The sequence below is a fragment of the Bacillus rossius genome, chromosome 5, assembly GCF_032445375.1.
Source record: "Bacillus rossius redtenbacheri isolate Brsri chromosome 5, Brsri_v3, whole genome shotgun sequence".
NCBI classification, from domain to species: Eukaryota; Metazoa; Arthropoda; class Insecta; order Phasmatodea; family Bacillidae; genus Bacillus; species Bacillus rossius.
In genome coordinates, this window is record NC_086333.1 from 56,949,319 (window position 1) to 56,962,789 (window position 13,471).

A 13,471-nucleotide genomic window follows, 5' to 3' on the forward strand; every position below is an offset into this window, starting at 1 on the left:
TCTCGTTATACACGTCAGTTATACACGTTGTCTGGAACGTAAGTGATTTACGTGCGTTCGCAAAAACAGCAGGGAATTGCTTGCAAGGAAGTGCCGATCTTTATATTAGCAGTTTAATTGATCGTCATAGATTTCCTTAATCAGGTGACTCTCCGAAAATGCAAGGGAGTAAACTGTGAAGTAGAGCCTAAGTATTGATAGATGCTGTGTTTTGAGTTTCTCGAGCACGCCAGTTCGTTTACAACGTTAAAAATAAGAGATAGTTTCAGTATGCGTTGTTTACCACAAATTCAAGGAGAACTTGGCGCCAGACGCCGCGATTTTCGCTTGCCCGTCGTGGAGCCTGCCTCCAAACGTGCGCACTGTAAAAATACGCACCTGTTTTAGCATCGGCGTTCCCCGATCCGGCTCTTGTGCTTGCGGCAGCGTTCCGCGACCCGGAGGCACTGTGCTTGTTCCTGCGCGAGGATTCGCCGGCCAGCGTACTGTAAAAATGTAGTAAACACTTCGGGGGAGTCTCTTTTTGCCAGTGAACAGTAAGCACCAGGCCAACACAGTTGTTCTTTGAACGATTCTTGCAACGAGGAGGATTTATCCATAAACATAATTTTTGGGCGTAACGCTGTTGCTACTTTACACTGCATCTCTGAGAGAAACCCTGTTGTAGAACTGACGAAAAAAGATGGACGAAGCCGATGTCAGATATTAAATGCATAGACAGCACAGATAATTCCCTGGAAGGATATAGAACGATATCACACCTCACAGACGAATCCAATGGGCTGAAAAACGACGAGATAGTTGCGAAAATAACATTAAATACTGACAAACAACCACCTTGGGCAACACAATTCCATGAAATTCTCTGTGCTGTATATGCATTTAGCATTGTATTATTTTGTCTTCTTTTTCTGTGTATTTGTTTGTACACCTCTGTTCGTTCTTCAGGTTTTATCTGACACACAGTGGAAACTAGCAATGATGTATGTCCAAAACGTTTTCAATTTACGCATTTGTACAGAAATAATTATTGGTCCCTCCCATACTGCGTGATGTACATGATGTTTTGGAAATTCGCGGTACGTATATAGGTTAGGATACAGCACAACTAGACAACCACAAATCGCCGTACAATATATGCTCTAGTTATTCACCGGTTGAATTAATTTTGCATGTCTTGTAGCGAAGTATCACCATCTATCATGAATATACCACTGATTTTGAAACAATTTGTACATTATTTGAACTGCACTATATTAGCTTAAGTGGTTTCAAGTAGTGTTAAAGTGTAAATATGGATGCACGCATTTGGTTTAACCATCAATTCTCTAAAATATTGAGGTGTGTGATAATAATTTTTTTTTATTTTCGTCAGAGTTGTATAAATAACTGTTTTGGAATCAACTCATTTAGCAAAGCTTTTATTGAAGATCTCTCGTCGATCACAGTTTTCTGTTCATTGTTCATATTATAACACACATAGACTTTCAAAACTTCACTTATTCTACTTGACAGATGTACTACTAGCACAGCATAAACTTAGACATTACTTGTAACTTAAATTCAAAACTTTCTTAATCATTGTTCGGGCAGAAATCGATAAGAGTTTTTTTCACAAACCATTCAAATAACTCGAGGGTACCCTAAAAAGTTTCAGGTATGGTAAATAGTTTGTGTTTGGCAAGGAATATAGACTTACCTAAACCAATCTTACATAGATACAATACATTTATACAATCATGCAATCTTGTCTTTATTGACTACTGTTAATGTATTTTTTACTGTTATGAATTAAAACATTGGTAAGGAACGAATTGATTCAGTGTAACCAATTCCTGTGTGTACTTTCACTCTAAATGTTTGTTTATCTCACAAAATACTGTAGAAGGTAAACACCTTTACTAAACAGCGTGTTTTGTTATATAAATAAATTAAAAATTGGTGATGGGTTACTTTATTATAGCATTTCACAGTACAAACCCAGAAGTTCACATTCACAGTGGCACGAAATAGAATATCTTGTGTAAATATTAAATCATTTTTATCACTTAAGCATGCCAAGCATGAATATTTCTTCGCAAGGTGTAAATATGAAATAGTATGATAATCGTATAAATGACCTTCTGTTCTACTGTTGGAAACATGTTCTAATAATATTTGTTTAATGTGATCAATTCAAAACTATTCACCTATAATAACTATTTTCTTAATAGCCAACGAAACAGTTTTACTTATTAATTCCAAGCACTTTTTGAAATATAACTGGTGGACCGTTGAATACGTGATTTCAGGGACTTGAAAGGATCAATTTGTGGTTGGGTACTGCACTAAGTCATGAATGTAATAGGAACTTATACAGTAACTATACAAACATTGTTAAGTTTTGCAACACTGTTTGAACCAAGAGTTATTTTTCAGACAGAGGTTCCATTTCTTGTCTTGGTTTTGACTAAAAAAGAAAAAGAAAAACACTTTACTTCAAATGAAATACAGACTGAGAAGATTTAACTTTTATAGTGGTCTTTCATGCTTATTTTACAAAATTACTGAAAATTAATTTCTTAAAAAATCTTTTTTTTTTCTGTGTTAAATTGCATATTATTGTTTTTATCAAATTTAATAAGTAAAAATTCACCTTACCAAATAAGTTAGCCTGAAACTTTTGTGGTAGCTTTTGCAGCCACGTTATTTCGGTAAGTTGTTTTGCCTTCCTAGCCTCGAAATAAATTTAACTTTAACATGAAATTACGAGCATCAGCGATGAATTTTTTTTTTAAGTCATGCGAATTAGATAGTAGTTATTCATTACAATTAATTAAAGCATTCACCTTTGTTAACGTTACATTTCTCGTGGGTTTTTAAAAAGGGCACTGAAATTATCTTTCTGTATGTGTATATTGTCTTCTGTTATTTTTGTTTACTCTGCTGGAAAAGTCACACAACTTGCACATACACAGCATGTAACACGTAATATTGCACTGCATCAGTTGTGTGTTGTACCTCCCTGCATCTCGGTTCAGCGTGTAGAGAATGTTTCATGACAGTGCGATGCGTTGCGACGAGCCAACCGTAGAGCTTATACGCATGCGATGCGAACGGATAGCAGTTTTGTTTACTTTCCACTAATAAAGTAAAAAAAAAAAAAAAACACGTGTAACTCAGTACACATGATAGTGAAACTTCTTTGTCAATTTAAACCTCGACTCGTAAGTATAGTAAGGGGTAAAACAGCAGAGAGAGAGAGAGAGAGAGAAGACAAATTCTTTAAAAAAAACACACACACAGCGCGGGTTTTTTGGCTTTCATTTTCAAGTATTTAAAAGTCCTTACCTTTATTTGTATTAAAAAATTAATTAAAATTAAAATAAATCAATAAACATGAATTAAAAATAAAATATTATTAAAAAATAACTGCTTAGGATAACAATTATTGATCATTCAATAATGATTAATCAACAATAAATATTACTCATTGTTGAAATACACCCCAAAGAGAAATTGTGCCTGTTACTGTTGCTTCAAACATTCTGCCGTTTGGAACACGCCAAATCTCTGAACGAAACATGATGTTCATAACAGGCGGGAAATGCAGGGACTGTCTCAACGCTGGTAGCAAACATAAAATTCAAGGCATTCACAGCTGACTGTATGTATAGTGCACCCATATCTATTTTCTGAAACAAGCGCATGCGCACTCTATTCTTTCTTTCATCTATCTCTTTTTTTTTCTTTTTTTTTTTTTTTGTGGCGGACGAATCATCGCATCAAAGATGCGAACGAAAACGAGCCCAGCAACGTAAATAGCGTTTTGCTCTCTTTATATCTCTTTGGCCAATTACCTATTCTCTGTCCTTTCCGCGTCAGAAACGTTTCACAACAATGTTTCACGGAAACGTTGCGTTAAAATTCGGCCTTGAAATTTTACTCCCGTCGCGCCCAAAGAAGTTTCACTTCAATACCCCTCGCTTTAATAGTTGAGGTTATTAAACAAAAAAAACACGTAATTTAATGTAGTTCTCGGGTGAGTTGATTGTGGGGTCGTTATTGATACAATGTTGTCGCATATGCTTGTAGCGCCTTTCCGCTGTCGTATTTGTGTCCCCGATTGTAAAAGTTTCCAAGAGAGTGTAGGTTCCAGCCTACATTGTCGCATCGCATCGCATCGCATCGCATCGCTGCTTGTGAAACGCTCACGGTGTGTTTCGCGTCGTTATCACCCGTGCATGCCCGCGCTGCTCTTCCTTCCTCCTTCTTTGCACCAGTGTTGCCAGATCGGGCGAAAAGTAGTGGATTGGGCCATCAAAATGTGCTGGTTTGCGTCAAACATTCAAGTGGATTTTAAAAACGTTTTTTTTTTATGTGTAACATCTTACTTAACTCTCGGTAAACGTCATTTGGCGGGAGTAATTTCGTGAATGTAACATGTCTAGGACGGAAATATATTGTGTGATGGATGGCCCGAACCAAAGTTCACAAACACAAAGGGAAACTTTGTAGAATTAACTGTTTAATGAACTTTAACACAATGGTCTGTATTTAAATTAAATTCCTTTTAGAAAATCAGGAGAAAAGGAGTGGTTTAGTTTAATTTTTTCAAGGTTTTTTTTTCTCGTTTTTATTAGATCTATTTCATAATACAGTTTAAAATTTCGCTCTGCAAATCAAATGATTCTATAGTCAACGTAGTTGCTTCTGCAACGAATTTTAGTGGCGGGTGCGGAAAAAACGCGACGTATGATTCACGTCAAGAAATTTAGTTAAGAACACAATTTGCGTATATTTATCACGCTCGGAATTATTTTAAAGAATTTTACGTCAAAGTTCATTCCCGAGTTTCGTATTATAAGTGTATTTGAGAATGCATAAATTTTCTCGTTACCGTAGTTAGATATTACACGTCTCTGCCGAGACGTGTAATATCTCTCCTATCTTGTGGCTACAGTTTTAGTGTGGTAACCTTCCACAATATTGTATTATGTTTAAAGTCAAACAATATGTTGACCAGTCCCAATTTTAGTATGTAACGGAACAAGGTGTTGTTCCCGGCTTCGTTACGGGTACACAAAGATTTTTAACATTGTAAATAATTACTTTAAGAACCACTATAAAAATGTCTAAATAATTTGCCATTACAATTTTTTTTATTCGTATCTGACTTTCACAAGCATATTTTTTTACCAAGCATTGAGTTGATGTGATGGCAAAAATGCCAGACAAACATCCGAAAGAAAATTATGTTCACTTGCAAGATATACAATATGTAAGGATATAAAAGGCACCACGTGCCAGCTCGTAGGCGTTGCGTGTTGACATGGTTTGATGTCTCTCTGTCTCTCTCTCACACACACTCTCTCTCTTTCTCTCTAAGTTTTCGTTACAAATATTGCTATATCTTAAAGCATCATAATTATAAAAAAATTCACGTGAGTCATGTGTAACATCTAACCTCGGTAACGAGAAAATTCGTGCACTTTCATGTTGCAAATACACTTATAATACAAAACTCTGGCACGAATTTTAACGCAGAATTCTTTTAAATAAAGCCGAACGTGATAAATATACGCAGATTGTGTTTTCAACTGAATTTCTTGACGTGAATCGTACGTAGTTTACGCACCTGCCGCTAGAATTCGCTGCCGGAGCAGTTACGTCGACTATTGAATAATTATATTAATAGACCGACATTTTAAACATTTTATGAGACGGCTTTGATGAAATCGGAAAAGACTTGAAAAATTACTAAACCCCGGCTTTGGACCTGATTTTCTAAAAGGAATTTTATTTTAAAGAAAATTGCCCATCTTGTTAAAATTCACAAAACAGTTAATACTGTTAAGTTTCTCTTTGGCTTTGTGAACTCTGGTTCGCGCCGTCCGCCACAGATGGCAGCATCGTGGTTGTTACCTACACATATCCGACCTTTGACTTACGTCGCATTCACGAAATTACCCATTTTTAAAATGAAAGTATTTTTGAAACCTGTTCAGTATAATAATACTGATAAAAATGTGTCGCACATTTGCATTTTTTTTTTTTTTGTTCATTTGTTGGCTTTAAAAAAAATCAGTTGGTTGACTCGAGTTCCATTTTCGCGGGTTGTCCGGGTATTTTTTTTTTTTCGTAAGCCATCTCGGGCCTGGGTGGGACAGGGGTAGATGCAGCGATCTGGCAACACCGCCCCCCCGCACGACGCAGCACTTGTCGCACGGCCCCGCCCCGCCTCTTGTCCACAGCGACCGGCCCCGCATCACCTTCGCCCTGCCTGCGGAGGGCGCGAGCTCCGGCGTGGACCGCGCCGGGCTGTCGGTCTCTCCGCCGCTGGAGGGCGTCGTCGAGTATCGCGAGTGGATGACAAAGTCGGCGAGGTCAGCGGCCGTCTGTCCCCCTCTCTCTCGACTGCCTGTCTCTCTCTCGTTCTCCCCCCTCCTCCCTGGCAGCACGCGGTGTCTCTTGGGGGGATCTCGTCCGCGGAGTGGACTCGGAGGTGGAGCACTGCCCTCGACTCATTGACTACGGATCAGGCCCCGGACTTCGCGGTCGGAATAAAATAAACGGGTGCGCGCATTAGAAGTTGTTATACTTACTTGGCGTAGTAAAAAAAAAAAAAACTAACTTCCATTTTGCACGCGAATAATAAATAGAAATGAAATAATAAAATCACTGCAGTGATATTAGAAATACGGTTGGTAAAGTACAAATTTATCAAAATTAAAAAATTTAAATAAATACTCGGGATTCAGTATTAATATAAACACGTTTTTAAAGTTAATTATTTAATGTAAGCTTAGTAAAATAATCGAGATGAATTTTGATTAATAATAAAAATCAATAAATATGCTGGATATTTATTACAATTTATTAGTTTTAATTATTTATTTAATAATTTATAATGCAAATAAATTATCGTTACCGGAACACCTCACTCGATATAAATACAATTGAAAAAGTTTATAAACACAATTTCTATCACTAATATTCACAAAACAATATTTTTTATTAATTATATGGGCCAGTATTCAATATCAGTTACTAAAGTATAATATTTTAAAGCATATACATATAATTTTTTTGTATGTAATTTTTTAATTATTTTTTTTCATCCTATGGTGCGCGCGCATTGTAAAAAACCTCTCGTATTTTTTTTTCTTCATAACGCGCCAGAAGTATCTATTAACTTTAAAAATGCTCTATGTTTTATTTAGTCAACCCTTCGAATTCATTTACCATCAACTTTACGCGCAAGGAAAAAAAAAAAAATTACGAGGGTTTTATTCATGTAATACACCTAACCTACATTTTTACTTTGACATAGACAAAACGCGCGGACTCGTGGAACGTCGGACTAGGGGTGAGCATGACGTATGCTTCCCTCCTCTCATTTGAAACAACGTCGCCCAGGTGCCCCACACGCGTTCGGTTCGAACTGACGGGCTGCACCGGAGACAGTTCCGTCTGTTGTGGCTTCTCCCCCACACAAGCCTGCGGTTTCGGCCTGTGTAGTGCCGGCACTCCACCTCTGTGTCTACCCTGCGGGGGTTCACGTCTGCTTGGGCGGGGGACTGGGGGAGTCCGGTCGCTGGGGCGCATGCGCGCTGCGGTCACGTGCTCACTAACACCGCACCCTCCTGCTTGCTGCTACTAACCTCTTGTCGGGGGAATCCTAGGCGGTCGCTGCCCGCTCTGCTCAGGAGACATTCGCGTAGAGGGCGAAAGGGGCAGAATGTTTCCTGAACGGAGTCTAGCGTCGAGGTGGAATGTTTCACGAGGTGAATCACAAACTGGACGCAATTTTATACATAAACGTGGGCGGAATGCGCTCAAAAACGGGTTAATTTACTTGCAGTGGTTTTCAACCTTGAACTGTATTTCTGGGACCATGTTTCCAAATGTCATCCAACAATGCGAAGAGGTAACTTCCATACTAGTATTTAATTTTACTGCAGACCTGGTTGTAATGAACTCCAAGAACCAGGTTCTACAATGATAAAGTTTTTTTTTTCCTTTTACCTTACAAGCATGCCTTTTCCATAATTTTTAGAAACTGAAACATAATGTTTGTAAAAAATTAAGTTATTTTATGCACTTTAACATAATCGCAGATGCTTGTTTTTATAAAAAAAACTCTGTTAATAAAAAAAGTTTAACTTTAATGTGTGATATGCAGTAAAGAGGTCAAAATTTTTACTCTTTTCAAAATATCACTGTTGAGAAGAGATATATTACAGCAAAGCATTCTTAGTTTGAATCCCGAGACCACTTGAAAGACCTATTGTTACTAATATAAAGCTCGGAATTGTAATTCTAAGTTACCGAATGTCATATTTCTGTAACAACTGTTCATTGCTTGTGCATCAGCAGAACGTTAGTATAATGCAAGTAGTGGGTATTTGTTGGATGTCATGGAAGAAGTTCGTCGTAACGGCCATTGCAGTCTCTCGCAGCAGCGCGTTGGCGTCCGCAGTTTGTGATCTCGCCCAGTGAGTGAGTGAGTGTGTGTGTGCGTGTGCGACGTGTCGAGGAACGCGGGCCAGTGACGCGGTGTCTCGCTGTTCCTCCGCCAGGGGCGAGAAGCTGTACGTGACCAAAGACAAGAGGAGGTCGCAGTCGTGGGGCAGGATGGTGCTCATGGGCATCTGCTGCGTAGTCGTCGCCGCCGCCGTCGTCATAGGCGCCCTCGCCGCCAGTGAGTACCAGCGGTCCCGCGTCGTGGCTAGTCGCAGAGGTGGAATATAAGTGAAGACATTTCCAAGTGAAACTTTGCTCAGGGGGCCACAATTTTCGAGAGTTACGAAAATTCTGATCGCATGAGGGCAATAGTTAGGCACGTGGTGGGGGAACCGGTAGAGGAGAAGAGTTGCGTCAGCGATGACGCACTAGCGGTAGAATGGGAAGACGAGAAAAGGGAAAAGGGGGGGATAGGTACGTAGCGGAGCATGCTAAATGCTAGTTGTAACGGCCCGGAAGAGTAGAAGGCAGGGGAGAGGTATAGATGACGTAGCAGTGATGCTACGGAATTTTCGTAACGCTGCTTACATCTGTATACTCCACAGTTTTCCTAACGGCTAACTTGACGCTCCCATATATTTTTTATTTAATTTAATGTATCTACAACTTTTTTATTTGTGTGTAGAAGCAAAAAAAAAAAGGTGGGGGTTAGAGGTCGTTCTCATTTTGACTTTAAGTATTAAAATGGTAAAGATTGTATACACCAACTCACTTCTTACCTCCATGTTTAAAACACGAGTAAGGTCACTGTTCAGGTGAGATTTCGATAAAACCAACCCTTAAAAAGCAAAAATTAGGGAAGCGCGCAAGTAATACTTAATGTCAGTTCCTATTTTCTAGGGTCTGAATAATAATGGTGGTGTGCGAGTCGAGAGAGATAGAGATATAGATAGATATAGATATAGAGGAAGTGAGAGAAATAGTGTCGAAGTGAGATAAAGAGTGATAGAGAAACAGAGTGATATATATACATATATAAACATACATACAGAGAGGTATAGAGTTAGAAAGATAGTTATGTAGTTATTTATATATATATACATATAGATTAAGAAAAATATAAATAAATATATATAAAGAGGAGATATCTAAAGATATAAAAATAAAGGGTAAGAGATATATGTAGTATACAGATATATATATATATATACAGATATATAGAGATACATATAGATAGACATATATATGGATAAATAGTGAGATATAGATATATAGATAGGGAGATTGAGATATATATGGAGTGATATGGAGAGATAAATATAAAAAGATAAAAAGCTATTAAGAGACATGAGTTACAGAGAGATAAATAGATGGATAGATGGATAGATGGATTGATGGATAGATAGATCGATCGATCGATAGAGATGCTTTGTGTGTGTACAAACTTTAAAGAAATTACAAGAAATCACAAAGCGGCATTGCAATGCATGCCGGGTATTATCTAGGTGTTTATAAAATCAACCTAATATTTAATATGAATAGTGTATTTTTCTAAAAAAGTCTTATTTCAAATCATAAATGTTGAAGATGTTGGGTGGGCCCGGGCCACTGGGGCTGGGGACCCTCTGGGCATGACGGGAGTCCGACAGTGCGACAGTGCGACAGGGCCCCTCCATGCAGGGGAAGGGTGCACGGGTCGTGACGGTCGCTCCCCGCTTGCAGCCGGGGTGATCCTGAACCAGCAGGAGGCCATCGTGGGCGACGCGGCGATCACCAGCCGGCAGTTCAGCGGCTCGGCGAGCCCCGTGCTGGAGTCGGGCGCCGAGGACCCCCCGCAGGAGGCGTCGTCCTTCTCCCCGCCGCCGCCCATGTCTCGCGAGCCCGACTTCCCCCCCAGCACGGAGATGAACCAGTACTACGGTGAGAGCTGCCACGTTCAAGCTGCCCTAGCCAGGGGCGTAGGAATCGGGGGAGACAGGGGGGACGTGTCCCCCTGAACTTTTTGGGTGGAGGGGACTGTCCCCCCCCCCCCCCAACTTTCTAGACCATGATATTTTTATTTTATAATATTATTCTGCCCAACTTTATTTGTAATTTCTTCACTCTCAAATTTTATCTTAAGGAAACAATAATAATTTTAACATCGATGTATCCAATGGTTAGATACAAAAACTGCTTAAAAAGCGCTATTTTGCACTTTTAAAATCAAAATTTTCCGGTGGAGGACCCCCGGACTTCCTGTCTTGGTAAGAGGGGAATGGGTTTACATGACATCAAAATCATTATTTGTCCCCCCCCCAACTTTATGAACACAGCTACGCCAATGGCCCTAGCGCGACTAGAGAACAACTCTGTACCTCGGCTGGGTTCACAGTTAAAACACACGAGCGAGTGCGTAGCAGGCCATGTGCTATGTCTGTTCACAATTGAAATCATACTGTTAATTTCGGCCAATGAAATTTCTCGGTGTATCCGACATGTTGTGTTGGCAGTGTCAGTAAGTAACTATATTAACTACCAAGTGTTTTTCCCGTGAAATCTGACCAGCAATTTGTTGAGCACAATTTTTCAACTCATAAATAAGTAAGGGTTATATAACTTATTTAGCTAACCATTCTAACCATTACACATTTTTTATTTACAATTTTTATTATGAGTTATAAGTAATAGCGTTAATTAATTTTTAAAGCAGAAAACAGCTGAGACTCGCAATATCTCAACAATTTATTGCCACAATATGATTGATAAATATAAACAGTTCTCTAGTCCAGAAAAAATGGCTTCCTACTCTACTTTCATTGGTTGTTGCCCTATGCGTTCATAACGGTAATAAGATATATTCATTTTTCTTCTATGCACTCGACCTGTCTCCCATGCACATGGCCAAACTATGCGCTATTGTGAATCAGTAGGTTCGAAAACATGGCAGTAATATCTATGTTACTTTTATTTTTCAGTTGTGCACCCAGCTTAAGACACTATGTTCAATTTTGGGCAAAATGCACTTTTAACCATAAACTTGACCACCGTTTGAAGTTCTTTCTAGTGGTATTACAACAATAACACCTGCGATATACCAAAAATTCACATATTTTGTGTATAAAATAGTTGAGTACATAAGTGGGGTACTATTTAAAATTATTTAAACTGTTCTCATAAAAATATATGGCTCATGTGGTAAGGTGTCTTATGCCTTCGAGGTATAGAACTGTTGAACAAGTGGAACTTGTTTGCAGCTAATAGGGTAAGAAATCGACGCCAGAGCCTGCAACTTAAACTATCAGGAGTATGACGTGGAATGCTCCACTGCTTGTTTACAATATGGCTAGGGACAATATTATGTGGTGAATTGCGATAAAACAGGACTAACACAGACAAGTAGGTCAATACACCACTTTACACCAAATTGCAAGTTGATAAACCATAAAGCACTGTAATGAAATTAAAATCTTTCAATTATTCAACATTTTTAATCAAAACTTAATTTGAATCACAAAAAAAAACATAATCTTTTAATATTGTTTTAAATTCAATGAATGTAATTTATTTAGCATGAAGTTTCGTACCAAAATGTATGCAAGCACTAAAGAGATTGGGAAAAAAAATACTTTTTTTTTTGTTCTTTTAACTGTATGTATTAGTAACTCATTACAACATTGGTACATTTTGTAACTCATTATGTCATTGGTACGTTTTTCAAACACACAAATACTTGAAAAAAATAATATTTGAAGTTATACTTCTTAAGGTGAATTATGAAAAAATTATGAGAGTGCAATTTTAAGATGCGCGCGCATCACTATAACACATAATTAACAGGTTGAAGCTGCCCGCTAAACTGCTCATGAAATCTCGAAAAAAAGCTACCAACAAAATAGAAATAGAACCTCTATTAGTCGCGCATGTTGGCACGCTCGTCGCCTCTGATCACTGTTTTCATATTTATAATATTTATCCACATGTTTCTAGTTTCTACATTCACAACACGTGTTTTAGTTTCATACAAGTGCAAATTATATATGTGTTAATTAATTATATTCAGTAGTGATTTAAATTGGATATTTTGATTAATATTATTTACTATTGGTAAAACTTAGTAAAAAAAATTGTGCCTATATACTTTTTCAAGTGCTCCAATATAACTGAGGTTAACTATACGTATGTATTATTTATTGATATAAATTAAAATATTATTATTTAATATAATTAATACTAAATATTATTAAATTATTAATGTTAAATATTTATTATTGGTTATTTAATATTTTCAAAATAAAGAAATAATTTTAATAAAAATTGTGATACAAATTAAAATTGAACATCAAATTAAGATATTAATTTCTAATATTTATTATTGAATTGTATAAATAATAAATATTAATACAAATAAATGAACAAATTTAACTTTTTGATAAAAATGAAAAGTGAATATTATGTAAATTAAGAAAATAATAAATATTTAAAAAATGAATAAACTTAAATTAAATTTTTGAATTTATTATTATATTTATTTATTTTCTTTTAAAATATATAAATAACCAATAATAAATATTTAACATTAATATATTTTTTTTTAAATTTAGTACAAATTATGTCATATATATTTATTATTCTCTAAATTTTATTAAATTAATTTTTCAAATTTAAACTGAACTTTATTGACTGTGTTGACTATGATTTTCCAGCCCTTTTATTATTGTATTGTAATTAATTATTTGCATGCAATTAAAAACTATTTTTTAATGATGCCAAAGAAGTATAACTTCAAATTTAAACTGAACTTTATTGACTGTGTTGACTATCTTTTTCCAGCCCTTTTATTATTTTATTGTAATTAATTATTTGCATGCAATTAAAAACTATTTTTTAATGATGCCAAAGAAGTATTAGGTACTTCTCACGTGCGTACATAAGTACACGCACCCATTTTTTTTAATGGTTAGATATGCTTTATTATATTGTAAAAGTGTGAAATTTATTAGTATAAATGATATAGTTTTTATGAAATAAGTATCACAAAACATTT

At 36.8% G+C, this 13,471-nt stretch overlaps 1 protein-coding gene across 3 annotated transcripts in view; it reads left to right on the forward strand.

The window, feature by feature from the left end:
• The window catches only part of LOC134531825 (uncharacterized), a 224,390-nt gene that overhangs the window by 171,620 nt on the left and 39,299 nt on the right, over positions 1-13,471 (forward strand). For 2 of the 3 annotated variants that reach the window (XM_063367786.1, XM_063367787.1), the window contains exons 5-7: positions 6,234-6,365; positions 8,562-8,683; positions 10,168-10,365. In XM_063367786.1, the coding sequence (XP_063223856.1) occupies positions 6,234-6,365; positions 8,562-8,683; positions 10,168-10,365 (452 nt within the window). The remainder of the gene's footprint in view (positions 1-6,233; positions 6,366-8,561; positions 8,684-10,167; positions 10,366-13,471) is intronic. The other variant, XM_063367788.1, reaches the window with a different exon arrangement.